Source organism: Felis catus, chromosome F1, assembly GCF_018350175.1.
Source record: "Felis catus isolate Fca126 chromosome F1, F.catus_Fca126_mat1.0, whole genome shotgun sequence".
NCBI lineage: Eukaryota > Metazoa > Chordata > Mammalia > Carnivora > Felidae > Felis > Felis catus.
The window spans coordinates 17749651-17772243 of record NC_058384.1 but is presented as its reverse complement, the minus strand read 5'-3'; the positions used below and the strand labels follow the sequence as shown (position 1 = coordinate 17772243).

Genomic DNA, 22593 nt, shown 5'->3' with positions numbered 1-22593 from the left:
TTTTGACTACTTTGAAGTCTAAGTCATTGATGTATTGTTAGCCTTTCAAAATGGTAAAACATCTTAGAAGAAATCCTACAAAGAAATTGTAGATTAATCTGTATATGTGTATATGGTCATTTTCCCAGTGGAGCAGTTGATACCAAATCCTTTTTAATGAATGTGAATTTTCATGTAGAGAACAGATCCAGTGGTAAAATTCAGTGGGCTGGTATTTTATTTATAGTCATTATCGCATTAGGCTCTTTTACTTTTAGATAAAATTTGAATTTCATATGCATTGATGTCTTCTGATTAGTACTGTCCTTTCATAAATCTAGGTATAGGAAATATCTAGCACCTAGAGCATCATTAGTTTGCCATAAAAAAAAAATCTGGTCCACTTTGTCTTAGAATGATTATAAAAAATCTTCAATATGGATGTTTCCATTATTCAGGAAAATCTTAATTATAAAGCTTAAGAATTTTGAAATTGAAAATATGATAAGCCACCAAATTTAGAAGTCCTTTTAAAATTAAAAAAAATTTTTTAAACGTTTATTTATTTTGAGAGAGCATGAGCAGGGGAGAGGGGAGACAAAGAGAATCCCAAGGAGGCTCCACACACAGTGTGAAGCCTGAGATGGGGATCATCCCATGACTGCAAGATCACATCCTGAGCTGATATCAAGAGTTGGATGTACGCTTAACCAACAGAGCTACCCAGGGGTCCCCACAAGTTCTTTTGATTAGCTGAGTAATTCATTTCCTCTTATTATATAAGTTAGTTATAAAGAACAGGTATTTAAATGAATACAAAATGAAGTATGATGAATATATTTTATTAAAATAATGACTCATTTTATTAATCATGGATTGTGACTATATCATTCTATTGATGATAGTCTTTATAAAGTTTATGCTAGATAGGGACCCAGTATCATCTTAAAGTGAGGAAATTGGTAGGGAAGAAAAAAAGGATTTGGATTTAACTGGATGATCTTGAAAGTGTTTCCTTGTGACGAAGAAACTCCACATCTCCCAGATCTTGAATTGGGATTGGCAGGGAGGAGTAGAGTACTATAGAATACTCTCTTCCACCTTAGATCTGTGGCCAAGCCCTTTTCTCCAATGACAGCACTTGAAGTCATACTTCTAGGGAGATTATATAAAGGACCAAATTCTACACAGAGAAAGGCTTTAAGGACTCTTAAGTATATGAGATTTGAAATGTAACATCCATATATAATAGAGTCGAGGTTTTGCCATAGATTTCAAATGTTCACCTAAGATGCCTTTCTCCTTCCATTCTGATTTTGTAAATTTGGGTTGGGGCCAGGCATGCTATAAGCTTATTAAATCAGTATGCTACAGACCCACAATTGATATATTGTTATCAGTCTTCATGTATTGATTCATGGCTTTGCTATTCTATACCTGTGTTTGTGGCTTTGGACAAGTTACCAAGTGTCTTTAAGATCATGTTCCCTTGTTTTAAATTGAGGATGAAAATGGTAATTTCCTCATGAAGACTGCATTGTGGAGGCTGAGTGAAATAATTCATATTAAGTCCTTAGCACATTAACTGGCCTGTAGTGGTCAACAGTGGGTTATGTGATAATGATAGAAGTTTGGTTTTTTGTTTTTTACTACTTCTCCAAGATAGTAAAATGAGATAGTAGTAAAATGAGAATCTTAGATTCTAAGATCAAAAAATTCATTTATTGTCTGTCTTATAAATTCAATTCAAACAAATAATTCAGCCTTAGGATCCTCTCTAGAAGGCAGGGAAAGCTAACTAACATTTCAGTTTAAAGAGTAGGATCTCTTATTGATAGATTGTGGTTTTGTGCTCATTCTTTCTTAGACATGTTTATATATATATTCATTCATGAAGTCAGTTCAGAAAAACCACATGCTGAAAGAAAGCTCAGGGACAAAACAACAACAACAACAACAACGACAGCTGCTGGGCTTACAAATGGCATTCATTTAAAAATCTTTGAAGATCATTTTGGAACCAGTGTTTGGGTATCTTTTTGTGGGCTCTCACGTGCTCCCGTATTCAGCCTAGATTTATGGCTGGATTAAGGTCAGTGAACACACTCCAGTCAAGTTGGAGGACTCTTCTTATGAATCACATCCAGACAAAAGTGTAACGCATATAATTCTGAGATCCAGAAATGATATAAACTTGATAAAAGAGATCTACTCTATTGTCCTAATAAAAGAATGATTTCTGCATGTTAGGAAAGCCACTGTGTCTCAGTAAGAGGAAGCAACTACATGTCAGCACTTTGAGTAGTTTCTCTTGTTTGTATATAAATCAGAGGGTGCTGTTGAGAAGTTTATAAAGGTTTAGGGATGGTTTTGAAGAAAATAAAAAGGGGTCGAGGAAACCGGATGATTGAACAGTATGACTTAACAGAGCATTGATAAAAGAAAACTGTTAAAAATCTCTGCATATTATATTTGCATGTCATGTCAGAGGAGAGGAAAAGGATGTTCCTAAAGCAACTAGAGATCATACATGAACAGGAAAGCTGAAGGGGCAAATGCAATTGAAAGCGTTCTGTGGCTGCAGGATCCTGAGGCAAAGTCAGATTTGACTGTATACCAAGTCAAATTCATATGCGAATTCATATGCGAAGAGAAAAGCCATTGTAGTTTTCCAGAAGTATTTTAAATATAAATATCCCCACCCTTCCATCCCACCCCAAAGAGAAAAAAATGTGGCAAAGGCCCCCAATCTTGGTATAAAAAGAGCCGAGAGTATGTATGGTCTTTTATTTGCAGTGACACCGTGGTCAGAACTCCAAATTAACACCCTTTTCTGGCAGTGAGAAAAGGAGGTAGCTGTTCATAAAAAAGAGAAGGCCAGATAAGACAAAAAAACTCTATTGAAAGAATATTAAGGAATTAACAGATAGATGTAGATTGTGAGTTGTTCTTGGTTGAAGTCTAGTTACCTCACATTTTTATATACTTTATTAATATTTATTTAAGGAAGAATATGAAATTCAGCCACGTTTCTCACTGTTCTGTGTCCTCTAGGGAGTTGTATTTGCAGATACTTTGTGTTGTACATAGTGATTTACCAGTTTCATCATTTTGAGTGTTTGCCTAGAGAATTTAAATGGATGTACAGGTTTAACTCAGTGGACACGTTAAGAAGAAAATTCAGTGCTTGTAGTACAAACTGTTGAAGACAGACCACTTACATTAATTTTTACTATCTCAGCTGCATCTCTTGGCTTTTAGAAGACAAATGTGAATAGTATTTCAGTGTACTTTACATCTGCCCTCTCACTAATAACGTTCTGTCACTTGACAGGAAGACTCAGTCTTAAAGATCATATGTCTTAGCTTTGTTTTTCCCCTCAATAAAATCTCCAAAGAACTTGCCTTCCTGAGTTTTACAACACAGACCATAAAGTTGGTTTGGAGGAGAAAATGGTTTCTGAATTTTTTGAGATTTTTATTTGGCAAGGTTGTGCTTTTAAAACATCTCAGGGGAAGGGGGGATCATGTGCCATTTAGAACTTCTGTCTTAGGGTAGTGTTCTGATTAAGACTACTAGAGTCCGATTGTCAGATTTGCTTCCTGTTGCCACTAAATACTAGCTCCGAGGCTTTGGGCAGGTTACCAACCTTTCTGTACCTCTGTTTTCTCTTCTATGAAATCAGAATAATAGTATCTTCCACATCATATTGTGGAACAAAATTAGAAAATATATGAAAAGTTATTGAGATAGGTGAGAAACTCAAGGTTAATGACCAGTCAAGAAATAATAAATGTTGCTGTCATTATCTCCAACACTTCCTACACTAATCCATATAACTGAACAATTTGCACCTGTTTTTAATTCATTAGATATTAATTTTGCAATATATAAAATATATTCCTAAGTATATAAAATATATTTAGATGGTTTGCAACCCGATATAAATATTTATAAACATCTGTGGGATAAGCCTGAATGAAAGAAATCCTTCTAACAGAATTACTCCTGAAAGTATTGACCCTAGAGGGGGAGACATTACTTCTAATAGGGAGAATTATAGAAGACTTTATGAAGATATCGGCTCTTGTGCTGGACTTCATAAAGACATACAGGGTTTCTGAAGGCTTAAGACACAGGTGAAGGACAGGTAAAGACCTGGACAGAAGACCAGAAGCCATCATCTATTTAGTACCAACCAGGCATTATATGCTAAGTGTTCTCTCAATTCAAAATCTTCACCATAAGTCTTTTAAGGTATATACTTTTTTTTAATGTTTATTTTTGAGAGAGAGAGAGCGAGCATGAGTGGGGGAGGGCAGAGAGAGAGAGAGAGAGGGAGACACAGAATCCATAGCAGGCTCCAGCACAGAGCCCTATGCAGAGCTCGAGCTCACAAACCGTGAGGTCATGACCTGAGCCTAAGTCAGATACTCAACTGACTGAGCCACCCCGGCGCCCCCTACGGTATATACTTTTGACCTCTATTTACAAGTGAAATTAAGGGTCAGAGAAGTTAACTGATTTACCCAAGGTAACACAACAAAAAAAGGAATAGTAGAGTTAGAATTTGAATCCAGGTCTACCTGGCTCTTTTTCTGTACGACCTTCAGGCTGGAGAACAGTGTGAACAAAAGTATAGATGAAAGAAACTGCAATAGATGTCTCAGAAACTTCTAATCGCGTAACCTAAGTAAAGAAAGTGGGGTAGGAACTCTGTTGGAGGATGAGAGAGGTTCCAGATTACATAGTCTTGAATGCCATGCTGAAAAAAGAAGTGCAGTCTTCTCTCCTTCCTTCCCCCACGCCTTTCCTTCCTTCCTTCATGCCCAGCTTGGAGCACAAGGTGGGGCTTGAACTCATGACCCCGAATTCAAGAGTCGGATGCTTGACTGACTAAGCCACCCAGGGGCCCCAAAGTGTAGGCTTTCTTATGTAAGCATTAGTAAGCTCCTAAAGCCCGCCATCTAGGGAGATGATATTATCACATGGGAATAATTCCATGGCAATGTATAGAGGGCATTATACTGAGAAGAGATTGTATGTGTAGTTAGGTAGGCTATTAAATAATATTTTTTTCTGTATTCAATTTCCTTTTAAAAATCTTTAAAAGTTGGCCTCACATATTACAAACATGTTTATTTAAAAGTGAGTATGGGGTGCCTGGGTGGCTTAGTCGGTTAAGCGGCCAACTCTTGATTTTGGCTTAGGTCATGATCTCAAGGTTATGAAATTGAGCCCCTTGTCGGGCTCTCTGCTGAGTGTGGAGCCTGTTTAAGACCCCCCCCCCCCGCCCCTTCCGCTCTCTCCACTTGTGCTTGCTCGCTCTCACAAGTGTGTGCTCTCTCTCCCTCTGGAATGAATGAATGAATGAATGAATGAATGAATGAATGAATGAATGTTTCCATATATTCATTTCAAGAAAACAACTTTTGGTGGCATCTGGCTGGCTTGGTCAGTAGAGAATATAACTTGATCCTCGGGGTTGTGGGTTCAAGCCCTATGTTGAGTGTGGAGCCTACTTAAAAAAAAAAAGCTTAAAAAAACACAGCTTTTGAGATGTGTCTGAGGATACAGTTATTGTCTTCCACTTACCAGCATACAACTTCTTTTTTCTTTTTGTAAGAATTTCACTTGCTTAACTTAATAGATGTGGATTGAAGAATTTTTTTAAGGGATAGGATTAAAGACAATGATTCTAGGTGCCTGGGGAGTGTGAGAGGGGGATGAGACATCACTGAAGGAATAGAACGCTATTAGAAAAATTAATTCTGTCTTTTCCTTGCCATTGATTCCTTGTTATCCATAAATAACATCCTAACTCTAGTTATGAGAGAGTTCATTTGTGTGTTTACCTCAGCCTGTTGTTCTCATCTAATCAACTAATACACAAGCTGACTCACAATTCTCATCACTCCCAAACACCATTTTCCCCCCAGACTCATTACGTTTGCATGACCGTGGCCCTTTGCCTAAAATATCCTCTATCTTTTCTCTTGAGAAATTTCAACTTTTTCATGTTCCATTTGTGGTCTTATGTTTGAAGCCTTGCTAAATCTCTCCCTGGTAGAAGATCACTTCCTTCTTGCTTCCTTATATGCCCCTCTGAACTCTATATTTCTTATAATAATATAGTAATTTTCTATTTAAACCTCCATTTACCCTCCCAGTCTGTAATCTCAATATCAGACATCACGTCTTCCTCATCTTCAGAACCCAGTACATAGTAGAATACCTGGCATGTAATATCTACCCTAATGATAGATGAATAAAATGGCATGAAATTAATAAACTTTATACTGAAGCCACTATCATGGCATGATAGTGCTGTGATAATGGCCATTTATTCTTTCTGTGGAAGCATTTTGGAGAGAGTTACCTTATCACCTCAGAGATTAGAGAAAGCTTTTTCCAGAAGCTTCTGTCAAAGCCAAGTTCTAAAGACTGAGTTAGCTTCAGGAAGTTGTGCAAAGGCCCTTAAATGCCACAGATTTGAACTTCAGGTAGAGTTGCTTTTGAGGTCACCAAGTCATCTAATGCCAAATCCAATAACCCATTATTACTTAAACAATCCTTTCATCTCCTCATGGTTTTTTGGCAGTTTTGGCTACCTTCTTTTTCTTAAACTCTTACCCAGAACTAGAAGCAACTTTTCCTTAAAAACACCCACTTACAAGATGCATACTGTGTGCCAGATACTTCTATATGTATCTCGTTTGATGACAACTCTATTAGTTCCCTTCCCTTCCCTTCCCTTCATTAGCTCTATTAGCTCAGTTTTATTTTACAGATGAGAAGACTGCGATTTAGAGAGGTTAAGTAATTTGTCCATGATGACATAGTTTGGAAGTGTTAGACCACTGAGCTTAAGTGTTTCTGACGCCAGTGACTGTTTTTTCCACTTTGCCACTCTGGCTGTCTATCTGTATAGCATATTTTTACCCACATGTTTAAGTTAATTTGATTTTAAGGATACGGATTGTCTTACTTCGGTCCATTTCATCCCGAAGACCAATTAATAATATGTGCAGAATATAGAAGTGAGCTCTGTGGACTTGCTTTTTCTGTAAGGGAAACCTAGGACTTCTCTTAGGTGATCAAGAGGCTTGGAATTGAATATAAAATATGGCTTGTCACTTTAACAAGAATGAAATCCCAAGTTGGAAGTAGGGTTGTTTGTTACCTGAAACTCAGACAAGATAAAGAGAGAGTAGAATCGCCAGATAGAAAACTTATGATTCTTTTACATCTTGAGAAAGCCCCGAAGGTGTACTTGATCTACCATACAGTTGAAGTTCACGGTAATGATGCTAGTTTATCTGGAAAGATTTCACTTCTGATCATGGTAGTTGCTTCAGAGACTCAGAACAGGGGAATGAGATACTTATCCCTTATTCTCTTGTACTATTTGAATTTTTATCACATATGTATATTGCCAGTTCAAGTAAACCAATAAGTATTAGAAAGAAAGGTGTCACAGTGACCCCTGAGGAATGGTATGTTATTGTCCCCATTTTTTAATCCAGCAGCTTGCTAAACTCTCTCAATAATTTTAATTATCCATTTACTACATTCTTGAGATATTGTATGTACTTAATAATATGATCCACAAGTAATGAAAGTTTAATCTCTACTTTCCCAATTTTATACCTAATTTGTATTCATTTTGCTTTATTATTTTGCCAGGATCTCTAGTATAATGTTGAATGGAAGTGATGATAACTGGCATCTTTGTCTTGTTACTCGCTAAAGGGAAAACTTTTGAGTATGTCACAATTATGTATAATCTCTGCTGTAAATTTTTGTAGAAACCTTATAAGGAAGTTTCTTTCACCTTTCAGCTTGTGGACAATTCTTATCATAAATGAAATTGGAGTATATTATTGCTTTCTTTTGTACCTATTGAGGATGATGTAATAATTGTTTAAATATTGTCGTGATAGATAATTTAATTTTTTTTCTAATTTTAATTCAGTCTTACCTCATTGGAATAAGCCTATATTGGTATATATTCATGTTAAAATTGACCTGCTATTTCATTTGGGACTTGTTCATCTATTTTCACAAATAACATAGGCTATAATCTTCCTGTCTTGCATTGTTCTTGTCACATTTTATTTTATTTGTTTTGAGAGAGAGTGTGTATGTGCACAAGTTGGGGAGGGGCAGAGAGAGAGAGGGAGAGGGAAAGAATCCCAAGCAGGTGGCAAGCTGTCAACATGGAGCCTGATGTGGGGCTCTAACTCACAAACCGTGAGATCATGACCCGAGCCCAAACCAGGAGGTGGACACTTAACCAACTGAGCCACTGAGGCGCCCCTGTTCTTGTCATATTTTGATTTCCTAATTATATTAAGTTTCATGAAACAAGTCAAGGAGTCGTCTTTTCTGTGGACAAATATGTGTGATATTGCAAGAACTCTGTTCTGGAATATTTGGCTGAACTTCAGATAAAATCATGTAAGCCTGAGGTCAAAAAATATTTTGACACTTGACTTTTTCTTTTTTTATGCCTGTAGGATGATACATGTTTTCTATTTCTTCTTGCTCAGTTTTGGTCAGCTTTTTTTATAAGAATTTTTCTACTTGGTTTAAATATTCAAATTTGTTAACATAAAATTTTTTATTTCCACTTTTTTCCTACAAAATTATTTAGTCTCATTCTGAGAGGAGAAATCAGTTTTACATAATGCTTAAGAGTTGAGGAAAAATATGAAAAGGGCTATATTCTGATTTTGTTTAATAGGTATCTTTCTTCTAGTTAAAAGTTTATCAGAGTGAATACCAAGGTTTACACATAAAACCATTCTTATTTTATGAAAGTCCATGAACATAGTATTTCTGTCCATCTATTTAGGTGTTCTTTGATATTTTTCAACATTGTTTTATAATTTTCAGTGTGTAGGTCTTATGCGTATTTTAGCCTTTAAGTGGTTCATGTATTTGATGTCATTACAAATGGTATTTAAAAAAAATCCATTTACTAATTATTCATTGCTAATTTATAGAAATACTGTATATTGGTGTTTAGATAATGACATCATATCTGACAACCCTGCTAGATTGGTTTATTAGTTTTAGCAGCTTTTTGGAAGATTTGTTAATATTTTCTGCATAATCATGTCATTTACAAATAAAGATAACTTCTTCATTTCTCATTTGTGTGCTTTTTCTTTCTTCTTCCTGACTATTACATGGTGTAGGACCTCTAATACAGTGTTGAATAGGAGTGATGAAAGCAAGCATGGCTCCCTTTGCCTCCAGCCTGAAAGAGAAAGAGTTCAGCATTTCACCATTAAATATGATGTTAGCTAAAAGTTCTTCATAGGAATTCCTTATCACCTTAAGGGAATTCCTTTTTGTTCTTTGTTTGCTGAGAGTTTTTATTACGAATAGGTATTAAATTCTGTCCAATGCATTTTCTGTCAGTTATGACTACATGATTTTTCTGTACTATTTAAAATGGTGGATTACATTCATTGATTTTATTTTTATATATTAAGCCAATCAGAATATCTGAATAAATCCCACTTGGATATGATGCATTATTCTTTTTGTATATGGCAAAATTCTGTTTACTGTTTTTTTTTTTTTAATGTAATGCCCTTTTTTTTTTTTTTTTAAAGAATGTTTATTTATTTTGAGAGAGAGAGTGAGAGTGACCTGGGTAGGGGCAGAGAGAGAGGAAGAGAGAGAATCCCAACAAGGCTCAGCACTGTCAGCACAGAGCCTGATGCGGTGCTCGATCCCACAAACCGTGAGATCATGACCTGAGCTGAAATCAAGAGTGGGATGCTCAACCAAGTGAGCTACCCAGGCACCCCTGTTTACTGGTATTTTGTTAAGGGTTTTTGTATCTATTTATGAAGGCAATTGGAATGATATTTTTCTCTGACTTTGACTTACAAACTAAGTTTGGAAGGGTTCCTTTTTCCTCTGTATTCTGACTTCTTCTTTCTTCTGTCATATTTGAGAATTTGCAGATTTCATAGAATTTATACATTACAGTGCCTGTGAGTTTTCTTGGCATAAAGTTGTTTGTGTTTATTCTCTATCCTTTTAATAACTGAAGGAAGCTAGTGATATCCCCTCATTCATTTCTGATATTGTTAACTTACATATTCTTTATCTTTTTTGTAGAAGGTTATCAATTTTATTTCATGCACTAGCTTTTGTTTTTAATAATTTTAACTATTTTTATCTTATTGATTCTGCTTTTTATTATCATCATGTTTATGTTTATATAATGTGCTTTTTTTTTTAGCTTCTTAAGCTGCATGTTATTATATCATTGATGTTAAACCTTTCTGCTTTATTCTTATAAGCATTTAGAGATAAAGTTTTCTATCTAAGTGCTGTTGTGGCTACATTATACAAATTTTGATATGTTGTGTTCTTATTTCCTTATGAGTTCTTATTTGAGCCCTGGGTTATTTAAGGGTGTGTTTTTAAATTTCCAAATATTTAGAGATTGTTTTAGATGTCTTCTTTCTATTGTTTTATACTTTTGTTCAGTCAGAGAACATAGTTGCATAATTTCAGTCTTTTAAGTTTATTGAGCTGTGTTTAATGGTCTGGCATATTGTCTGTCTTGGTGAATAGTTCACATGCACTTGAAAAGAACATATAGAGGCTCCTCGGTGGCTCAGTCAGTTAAGCATCTGACTCTTAATTTCGGCTCAAGTGTCATGATCTCACGGTTTGTGGGATTGAGCCCCGTGTCAGGCTCTTGGCTGACAGTGCGGAGCCTGTTTAGGATTCTTTCTTTCCCCTTCCCCACTTGCATGCGCTCTTGCTCTCTCTCTTAAAATAAATATTGAAGAAAGAAAAGAATGTATAGTTTTTGCCGTTTAAGTAAGATTTATGTAAATATTAATTTGCTCAATTTGTTTTTGGTAGTATGATTCAAATCTTTTTTGTCTTTGATTTTCTGTCTGCTTATTCTTTGAATTATTAACAGAAGAGTATTGAAGTCTCCAAACCCAAGTGTGGACTTATCTGTTCCATTCAATTCTGTCAGTTTTGCTTTGTGTATTTTGAAGCTCAATTTTAGATATATATGCATTTAGGTTTTTAAAAATTGATTGACTCTTATTTAAATATAAAATGTCCCCTTTTATCCCTGGTCATATTCTTTGTCCTGACGTCTGTTTTTTCTGATATTAGTAGAGCCATTCTGGCATTCTTATGTTAATATTTGCGTGAGATATTTTTTTCTCCTTTTACTTTGTATCTTTAAAAATTTTCTTTGTTTAATATTTATTTATTTTTGAGAGAGAGAGAGGCAGAGAGAGAAGGAGACACAGGATCCGAATCCAAAGCAGGCTCTAGGCTCTGAGCTGTCCGCACAGAGCCTGACGCAGGGCTTGAACCCATGATCCATGAGGTCACGACCTGAGCCAAAGTCAGATGCTTAATCAACTGAGCCACCCAGGCACCCGTGTTTTTTTTGTTTGTTTGGTTGGTTTTTTTGAATGTGTGTTTTATGGACAGCACAGAACTGGTCTGGTTCTTTTATCAAGTCTTAACAGTCTCTGCCTTTTCATAGCAGTACAGTATTTAGACCATTTACATTTACTTATCACTATGGTTGGATATTTGTCTACCATCTTGCTATTTGTTTTCTATTTATTCTGTGTGTTCTATCCCCATGTCCCTCATTTCTGTTCTTTTTGTAATTCATTTTGTTCCCTTTACTAGTTTATTAGCTATACTAATTCTATACTTTTCTAATGGTTTCTCTAAGGTTTATAATATTCATATTTAACTTGCCACAGTCTTTCTTCAGATTATACCACTTTATGCATTATGAACAGTATACTTCTGTTTTCCTATTTTATCCTGTGTACTTTTGCTGTCATATGTTACTTCTGTTTATAATAACCGTAATGCATTGTTATTATTTTTGCTTTAAACAGGCAGTTATCTGTTAAGAAACTTAAACAACAAGAGAGCAAATATCTTTGATCATTACCCACATATTGGTCATTTACAGCACTCTTCATCTTTCAGTTTAGATCTGAATTTTCATGTGGTATAAGAACTTTAACAATTTCTTACAGTGCAGATCTGCTGCTATCTCAGCTTTAGTTCTTTGAAAATAATCTTTTACTTCTGCATAATCTTTCTAGGTTGACAGTTTTCTTCCTCATTACCTTAAAGATGCTGTCTTATTGGCTTGCATTGCTTCTGATGACAAATTGGTGGTCTTGTTCTTCAGTATGTAATGTCTTTTTTTCCTCTGGCAGTTTTCAAGATTTTCTTTCTTACACATTTTTAGCAATTTATGATTTGCCTTGATGTGGTGGTATTTTATATAAAATTTTCAGTTTTGGAAAATTTTTAGCCTTCTATCTTTATATACTTTTTTCTGCCCCTACTCTATTCAGAATTACAATTACTGTTACACATATATTAGATTGCATATTGTCCTGTTGGTCTCACAAATGCTCTTTTTTTTTTTTTTTTAACCTTTCCAGTCTTTTCCCCTTATTCTTCAATTTGGATTTTCTTTTTCCCTGTGTCAAACTTCTTGGTGTTTTATTCTCCACTGTTTCATCCATTGTTATGTCTATCCAGTGAATTTTTTATTTGAGATACTGTACTTTTCAGGTGGAGAATTCCATTTGGGTTTTATAATTATGTCTTCCATTTCTCTTAAGTTCACTGTTTCTTTAAATACTTGAGTATGGTTATATCTGCTTTATAAATCCTCATTTGCTGCTTCCATTGTCTTTATCATTTCTGGATCTGTTTCTATTCATTGATTCCCCTCCCCTGGTTATAGGTCATGCTTTTGGTCTTTTCAGTGCTCAACATTATGAATGCTGGATTTTGTTGAATTTTTTTCAGAGTATTAAAACTTGGGCGTGTCTGGCTGGTTCAGTCAATAGAATGTGCAACTCTTGATCATGGAGTTGTGAGTTCGAGCCCTACACTGGGTATAGAGATTACTTTAAAATAAAAAAAATTTTAAATCAATTATATATTTAAAAAATAATATGAATGTATGTTTCAATGGAAGGTTGTTTTTGGAGATAGACATGGTTTTTGGACACTTGTTTTTAAATTTTATTAAGGTGACTCTAAAGTGCCAATCAGCAAACATTTTCTTAAAGAACCGCATTGCAAATATTTTAGGCTTTACAGACCATATGGTCTTGGTTGCAGTTCCTCAACTCTGCTACTGTAGTGCAGGAACAGCCAGAGATAATATAAAATCAAATTATCATGACTGTGTTCCATTAAAACTGAAAAACAAAATATAGCCCATGGGCTGGTTTGGCCTGTAAGCTATAGATTGCCTGTCCCTGGTCTAGAGAAGCATTTACTTTAAGGCTAATCTAACCCTACTAACAAGGAATGACCCATCTGGGGACTTTACTGAGCGCCCTAAATGTTCAGTGAGGTCTCTTCACTCTGGCTCCTCAAAACTCAATCATCTCTTGACTCTGCGTGAAGTCTGGCATTTGATAGTGTTCTAGATTCTCAGTAGTTGTGCTTTCCCTGTTCGTTGTTATTTTCCTGGCCTTGTGTAGTTTTACCCTATTCATATGTGGTTTGTTATAATAACTTACAGTCAAGGGGACCCCTATGCAGATTCCTGAGCTCTACTTCTATGTACTTTCTCCTCTGTGATAGTTTGCCCTACAAGTTCCAGCTGCCGTACAAATACTCCGAACTTTATCTGTTTCCTCAATTTGATAAATCTACTGTGGTCTGCTTAGATTCCTCTGGGCTCTTATATGGATTCCTCTTGCCATGTAGCTCAGAACTTGCCTCCAAGCAGAAAGCCAGGGCAATTCTAGCACTCTCCTCATTGGTTTCCCTTCTTATAAAGGATGATAGTCCTGTACTGCCTGTTATCCAGTGCTGTCTTACAGATTTTGTTCAGCTTTCTGGTTCCTTACAGGAAGACGGCAAATCCATTCCATTTACTCTGTCACTGCCAGAAATGGAAATTTTTTTTTTTAACATTCATTTCTATAGTAAAATTATTTCTCATTTAAAATCAGTTATGTCCATCTCTAAGAATAAATCCTTCAATAGCAAACTAAGTGAATAACTTATTTCTCATCCTGCTCATATTAGCTATAATGGCACTTTTCTAGGCAAGCTAGTAAAGACAAAACTGTTCCAGTGGATGCTAGTTTTGTTTCGGGATAAATAAGTTTACACTGACTTTAAGCAAGTTGGTGTATGTTTGTGTATGTGTCTTCTGTTTTCATAAAAGACTTACTGCTAATTTTCCCATTGTCTTTTTTAATCACTGTACAGTTAAGAAGATAGGTATATTATTAGCTTAACCTTAAAGAGAATTTTGCAGCAAAACTGCCAGTTTTTAAGAAAGAGGGAAAAAATGAGAATTACTGGTTGGCATTTTATTTTATTTTTTAAAATAAAATCCCAATTATTATTTTTATTATTTTTATTTGTTTATTTTTATTTTAGAGGGAAAGAGAATGTGTGAGGCGGGGAGAGAGGCAGGAACAGATAAGAGAGAGAGAGAGAGAGAGACAAAGAGCAAGTGGGGAAGGGGGTGGGGGGACAGAGAGAAAGAGAGAGAGAGAGAATCCCCAAGCAGGCTTCCCACTGTTGGTGAAGAGCCTGATATGGGCCCGAACTCACACACCGTGAGATCATGACCTGAGCCAAAACCTAGAGTCAGACACTTAACCGACTGAGCCACCCAGGCGCCCTGAAAGATTGAATCTTAAGCAGGCTCCATGCTCAGTGTGGATCCCATAACCCTGGGATCATGACCTGAGCCAAATTAAGAGTCCAATGCTCAATGGACTCGCAACTGAGCCACCTAGGTGCCCCACTGGCTGGCATTTTAATTTTATTTAGCAGGTAAAAGCAACCCATTGAGCCAGAACTTACATACATTAGGGCTCTAGCAGACTTCAGCTATAGCTAAGAATTACCAGTTACTCAAAATGCACACAAGAATCGCTCAAAACTACAGTAATAATCTTGTACTTATCGCTTTGATACCTCTATGCTGAAGTAAAATACCTGGTTTTCTTTTTCTGTTGCATGCAAAAGTTACTTTATCTTAAGCTAATATCTGGCTGTCTGAAAGTTTAATCCTAAATCCCTTTAAAAGTTCCTGGTCTTCGGAGGGAGGGGCATACTGAGATGTAAAGCTGTTATTTTTCTTTCATTGTTTGTTAGTTTGAATAGTTTTCAGTGCTTCTAGGAGGTCTTAGGACACCCTTTCACCTGTATGTTAGTCCCAAAGGCAGTTCCAACTGGGCACCTATGTTGGCTTATTTGTAAATGAGATGTCTATCTGTTTCCACAGGAAAAGATGTTAGAGTTAACCCTCAGGTAGCATTTAATATGGCAACATCTATTAATGCCATGATAGTCCTGAGGTTACAATCAACATTGTTTATTCATTTTGGATAGTTATTAGATAACTTCTTTCTTCGGTTTAGTGTAGTAAGTATATAGACTTCAAACTCCTCTTATGTGATGATCTGACTAGATTATATTCTCTTACTTATGTTAAGCTCAGTTTTTCAAACTGTATGATAACATACCATGCTTTTCCAAGCTTTTCTTCCACCAAAAATTAGAAGTTTGAATTATATAATTTATAATGTCTATAACTGGTAGAAGTACATCTCTCCCCAACCCCCGCCCTTCCCCCAGAGTGAGTCCTTATCTCCCCAGGTTTCTCTGCCTTCATCCTTTGTGTTAGAGGTGACTAGGGGCACCTGAGTGGCTCAGTTGGTTGTGTGTCTGACTTGATCTCAGCTCTGGTCTTGATCTCAGGGTTGTGACTTCAAGCCCAACATTGGGCTCCACACTGGGTATGTAGCCTACATACATACATACATACATACATACATACATACATACATATAAATATATAAATACATAAATACATAAATGTATACATATATATATATCAGAGGTGACTAGAACCAAAATGGCAGAAAGAGAGGAGAGCTTTGGGCTATAAATTTTCCATCATCCTGACATTGTGTGTTCCCATAGCAGAGGGAGCAGTTCTTGGTGACTGCAACATCAAATGAATGGGTGACAGTTGCTTTCTTAGAGACTGGAGTCTTTTCCTCAAGCAGAGATTAGATTGATCAGTGCTATTTGTAGCTTCATTTCTGGAAGGTGTTCACAGAACAAGCATTTCTGGGCCCATTGGTGGCAGTTGTGATATCACATAGCTTGTTTAAAATTCTTGCTAGAAAGAAACCTGCATGATCCCACACAGTGCTTCTTTTGTTTTCTGAGGTAGGCATAGAAATTCTGCCTCTTGACCAGCACAGAGAGAGTTCTTATATTAACTAAGGACACCCCAGACTCATTCCAACCACTTTCTTAATTCCAGTCACTAAAAGAGTAAATAAATCCCAAATCCCAAATGTTTCTTCTGCCCTGTCACCCTACCCCCATATGGAAGTATTAATTCTATACTCATTGAGTCCCGGAAGTAACCCATAATTCCCCAAAGTAAATACTGAAACTAACTTAATAGTGAATACTATATTACTTGTGTTAAACTATTTTTAAAAATACATGTGCTGATTTAAGGGGAAAACCTCAGCTAGGAAAATATCAGTATAGGGGAGGAAAAAGTTTAACCCACTTAGATAGGGCCCCTGGCTAGGTCTAAAAACTAGACAAGAGAGATTAACAGGAGAAAACCATACAAATTAATCTAATAGAAGTTTTACATGATGTGGAAGGCTTCATAAGGAAATGAAAACCCAAAGAAACAGACCTGGGTATTTTATGCTAGGTGTGGTAAAGAGTAGGTAGTGGTGAGAGATGTGGATAGGTTAAGGAGTATGAGGTAATTGTTGAAAATTGGGAGAAACTTGGCAAGTCCTGTTTGTTCATATTCCCTTTGGGTCTCCCTTTGTCTTTGGAGATAAGGATGCTTCTTTACTCTGGGTACAAGGAGGGCCTCTCGCATGAGGGTTTTATGACTTGTTTCAGGAAAGAGGGGTGAAGTGAGTGGGAGGCCAAAGAGACTTTCCTGCTTCTGCTGTTTTCTCAAACTCTTTCAGCTTAAAATATTCAGGTATGACAAGGTGCCATATTTTGGGGTTGTGTGCCCTGAACCCTATCATCAGCATTTCCCATGCTAAACCCCAGAGAAAACATGTCTTTATCACTTCTTCATACAGCTATGACTGTTGATGGCTGTTCCATCCAGGGAATATTCTGATCCCCAAAATTTTGGGCATAGTGGAAGAATTTATTTTCTCTTACACCAGTAGCAACAAGATGAGCATTTTTCAAGAGTAGCTTTACCTGGAATCAAAGCAAAAGTTAAAAAATAGAAATGTGTAAGTTTATAGAGCACAGATTTCATCTGTCAAAGAAACTAAAGTTTAACTCCTGTTGGCTAAAGTAACGTTCCCAGCATACAAATCAATTTCTTTCTTCTCTTTGTCACTTTGTCATGAAGCCTGTAGGATATCTGGCAGAGCCTGTCTTTCATTGAGGTTTTACCACTTTATTTGTTTCTCATAGATACTATTTGGACTTGGTCTTTCCATTAGCCATGTGGCCTCTGTGTCAGTTTTGAGTCTGTTTACCTCCTTTTAGCAGCCTACCCTGAAAAGCAAAAAGACTTCTATACACTTCCAAGTTCTAGAGCCCTACTAAACTCTCTGTTTCCAGTAGGAGGCATGTCCCAACTCTTCTTACTTAATGAGATTCTCTCTAGTAAACTCAGTCTTGTCCATTCCTTTTCCTACTCTTCCTACCTTCAGAGAAATGTTTTTTCTCTCCTAAGACTTACGATATAAAAAAATACATTACCACATAAATTCTACTAAAGTAATCACCAAAGTTATTAAAAATGCATGTACTGGGGCACCTGGGTGGCTCAGTTGGTTAAGCATCTGACTCTTGGTTTCGGCTCAGGTCATGACTTCACAGTTCGTGAGTTCAAGCCCCACATTGGGCTCTGTGCTGATGGCTCAGAGCCTGCTTGGGATTCTAGCTCCTTCTCTCTCCTGCCCCTCCCCCACTTGTTCTCTCTCTCTCAAAATAAATAAAACTTAAAAAAAATTTTAAAAAAAGCATCTACTGAATGATTGAAGAATTAAAAGGGAAGATGGCCTTTCTTCTGACAGATGAATATTCACCTTTTTTTGCTGTTTTCCTGATATGAAGTAACCCTCCATAGAAATTTCTGCCAGAGATGTTGACCAGCATTTACATCAATTACTGGTATTCTATGTGAAAGGAGAGTTTTCCATGGAAAGGATCATGCACTTTGTTTTTCTCAAATTATTATCATTTTTTGTTGTATTTCAGTCTTTGTTTCTCTTGGCCTCTCTTCCAGTGCAATCTATTTTTCTCTTTGTTTTCTTTACATTTGAAAGTTTCCTACTCTGCTTCCAATTTTATTTTTCTATTCAAACTTAATCCTTAAAAGATGGGATTTTGTGTTTAAAATTCATAGTTAAAACATGTTAAAGTTGGTTATTCACTTCAGATTCTATTGGTGTCTTAGGGGGAAGTGAAGAAAGAAAGATGAAGAGGAAATTACTTTCTTGTACTGCCCTCCAGGAAATCCTTCTCTGTACTCTAAAAGTTCTTCTTCTTTTCTAGGAGTCCAATGTGCTGATTGCTGCTAACAGTCAGGGTACAATTAAGGTAAGCTACCTTATACATCTTTATTTCAAACTCAGATCCATTCTTAGACTAACAGACTATAGCTATAACGCAGAAATATGGAGTTGTACTAAGCCTTAGAGATCATTCCAAGTCATGGGTCTGGCTTTGGTTGAAATGGCTTTGGTTGAAAGGCAAAGGAATAGGTAGCTTGCAACTATGGAAAAGACTTGTTAGGGGCGCCTGGGTGGTTCAGTCAGTTAAGCGGTCGACTTTGGCTCGGGTCATGGTCTCACGGTTCGTGAGGTCGGGCCCTGCGTCAGGCTCTGTGCTGACAGCTCAGAGCCTGGAGCCTGCTTTGGATTCTGTGTCTCCCTCTCTCTGCCTCTGCCCTGCTCGCACTCTGTCTCTGTCTCTCAAAAAGTGAATAGATGTTAAAAATATATATATTAAAAAAAAGAAAAAAAGACTTGTTAGAGGTTATATGAATGCTGAATGGATTGATAGCTGGTCACAGTGAAAAACAGATGAACACTATTAAATATTCACTGTGGGCCATGCACCGTTGTTTCTATTATGCAGGTACAGCTATAAGTCCAAGATACAGCAAGGGACGCTGAGACTTTCACCAGGTTTAAAAATCTGGTCACATTTTAGTCTTCTCTTCCTCATGTTTGTCTTCCTTTTCTTTCCTGACAACTAGGGTTGTCCTCAGTCGCGAAGGGAAGAAAAGGTATTTCAGTGTTCCACTGAAAAGTGATCATGTGATCATTTCATTAGTGTAATTTGGAAATTTAAATGTCTCTTGGCACACAGTCTCAGTCACAAAGGTATACATAGCTTTCCACATGCTTTTCTTTGTAGTTAGGAGCTCAAGGAAGCAATGTTCTCTGATTATACTATTTGATACTTGGCATGCGGGCAATCCTGAGCTAAACAGTGAACGTGTTAAACAAAACACCAGTTTGGAAGAGGGTTTTCGTACATGGGTTTGATTAGCACTAATTCTATGGCTGCCAGTGCTTTCTACATATTCTCTGCTGATCTAGAAATCTCAGGAAGTGATCTTTTAAAAATAACAGGTATAGGTTTCTTATGCCACTTAGCCTTCATTCTGCCGTGGCTTCCTCCCTCTCCTCCTGAGTGCAGAATGACCTGGCCACCAAGAGAGCCAATCCAAGCCTCACACTTTGTCCTGTGGAGGTGAACTGAGCAGACTCAGAACTGCACTGTTAGCTGCGCAGTCTAATTTGCGTGGTGCACTCCTTAAACAGCTAGTTTCTCTATTTGGAAAGCCTCACCAGAGAGCCATGGACAACTTAAATGAAAGCCAGGGTTTTGAACTGATCAGTGTTATGTTCTGGAATCTCAAACAAGATGGTAAAAGGTCTTGGAATCTCTGTTTTAAGTGGTTCTCCGTAGTCTCTCAGTTGCTCCTTATGTTACTCTCGTGGCAAGGCATGGATTGAAAAAGCTGCACCTTAGTCTTCAACCAGTTTGGCCTTTGAGGCAATTGCGATTGCTAACGTATCTGCAGAAAGCTCAAAGCTACACATGTACTTAGAGAATCTCGGTGACAAATCTCAGATGTTGTTCAAGAGCATTAACCTCTTGTTAAATAGCCTGCTTGCCAAATATAAAGACAAAAAGCATCATGGAAACAGGTGTAATTTAAGCCTTCGCACAGCAGGAAGGGAGAGTTATTCCTTTAATTCTTTGCCACCTAGAACTGCATTCTCCATCTAACGTAATCTTTTTGACCGTGGCTTATAATTGCCCCTTCTTAGACATTTCTTCAGCTGTTTTTAAAACTGATCATTGCTGCTGCTGCTGCTTATTATTTTCAGTTTTAGCAGTATCACAGCTTTCTTGTATGATAAGATAGGACTTGAATAACTAACACAATATCTTGACATCACTGATTGACTGGAAAATGAATGAAGCAATGGGAAAAGGCAAGATTTTAGGTTCTGTATACCTTGATCACTATAAGCTGTGAGTCAGTAGAAGAGAGAAATAGATGAAAATCCTTAGAAGCGGTATTTAAAAGTTTCTTAAGAATGTGGAAAGATACCAACATAAATTTCAAAAACATTACATCCATGCTGTGCAGGAGCAAGTTCATTTATCTGTATGTTTTATGTAGTTCACTTGGAAGGCTCCCTAGTTGACTGCAGATGTGGCTAATCTGAAAGAGTTCCTGTTGAACTGAAAGGAAGAAAGGATCAATGTCTCATCCCTTCACATTCCTTAGCATTTTTAGCAGTTGGGAAAAGTTGTCTTGATTTGGTTCTCCATTTATAATACAGTAAAGATTCTTTATACTGTTAACGTATTTTAAAATTATTTTATCAAACTGATCCTTTTTTCCTCCAATTAGGTGCTGGAGTTGGTATGAAGGGTTTACTCAAGTTAAATTGTATTTGATCCTGCTGAAATACATCTGCAGCTGACAATGAAAGAAGACAGAAACTGCCATGTGATGTCTCTCCCCAAAGTCATCATGGGTTTTGGATTTGTTTTGAATATTTTTTCTTTTCCTATTTTTTTCTCCTTCATGCCATTTGGGACATTGGGAATACCCAGTGAACTCTCCACCATCAATGTAACTCTATGGACTTTGCTGCTGTTGGTGGTGTGGTTATCTAATTTTTGTGATAGGGAAACAAATTCTTTTGAATAAAAATAAATAACAAAAAATAATAAAAGTTTATTGAGCCACAGTTGAGCTGGGAAAGTCTTTGTCAAAGACGGGAAGAGATCATCTTTTCAAGTAACACACATGAAGTATAGAATAATGTACCAGTGAATAATTTGTAAGGTCCATATTTCTCAGCCTTTCAGGAATTCTGCATATCAACATAAATGGAAAGTATATGGATTCTTTCCAGTGAATTTAATGTGTGTAGTAGGTGGGAAGATTAATAACTTTACCTTATGAATTCCTTTCCTTGTTCTCTGACCGGATTTATATCATCAGCAAGTACCATACTTCAGTCTCTCTAGATCTGGCCAAGAATCTAAATTTTGACCGGTTGAGACTACATTCAGATAGAAAGGGAATGGGGCATCTGGCAGGCTCAGTCAGTAGAGCATGTGACTCTTGATCTCAGGGTCTTGAGTTTGAGTTCCACACTGGGTGCAGAGATTACTTAAGTAAATAAATTAATTAAAAAAAAAACCAGAAAGGGGGTGTCCGTCTATGGCAGCTACTTCTGTCTTTGCCTTTGAAATGTTACCTATACATACCGTCAGCCCTAAATGCAGAAAAACCAACTTAATTGTAAAATCATAGCTATCAGATAGTCATAGTCTTAGGTGTTAGTACCATCCTTGACTGAGCAGTGACTTTGAGCAGGGGGTCAACAAACTTACTGTAAAGGGGGCCAGGTAGGAAATATCTTAGGCTTTGCAGATCACGTCGTCTCCGTCATAATCGCGCAGCTCTGCCATTGTAGCAGGAAGGCAGCCACAGACCTAGCAGGGAAAGAATTTGAAGCCCTGTTACCCAGATTTCCAAACCATAGAATATCTGAGACCATCTAGTTAATTTCATGCTGTTTTCAATTTGTAAAAAGGAAGAAGTTAGTAGTTTGAATAGCAGGTCAAGCAAAAGTAATGTGAAGTTTTCTGTTTGAGCTACTTTAAAAGTGTGAACAATTTTTAGAAAAAGATATAAACAGAATTCATACCCCACACAAAGTTTATAAAAATAGACACTTGGAGAAGCTTCATATGAATAAATATATGAATGATAAGGGTAATCAGAGTATCTCACTGTATCTTTGTACTCAAAATTGTTGGGTCCACATTTCATTATTTTGAATCCTTCCGGTCAAATGCATTGTGGAAGGTAGAACTTTTTGAATTTTAGAAAAGTCAATAGTCTACCTATACTATATATTACATGACACTATCCAACAAAGTCTGGAGCAATACTCTATTATCAAACACATTAATATTTCTGTAGCAAAATGTATGAATGTTCACATTATATGAGATTAATTGACACT

At 36.7% G+C, this 22593-nt stretch overlaps 1 protein-coding gene across 4 annotated transcripts in view; it reads left to right on the top strand.

Moving 5' to 3' along the window:
- Positions 1-21303, top strand: part of COP1 (COP1 E3 ubiquitin ligase) — a 259243-nt gene extending 237940 nt beyond the window's left edge. For all 4 annotated transcript variants that reach the window (XM_045048918.1, XM_045048920.1, XM_045048921.1 and 1 more), the window contains 2 exons: positions 18578-18622; positions 20961-21303. In XM_045048918.1, coding sequence (XP_044904853.1) covers positions 18578-18622; positions 20961-20978 — 63 coding nt within the window. In that variant the 3' untranslated portion in view covers positions 20979-21303. The remainder of the gene's footprint in view (positions 1-18577; positions 18623-20960) is intronic.
- The last annotated feature ends 1290 nt before the right edge of the window (positions 21304-22593 follow it).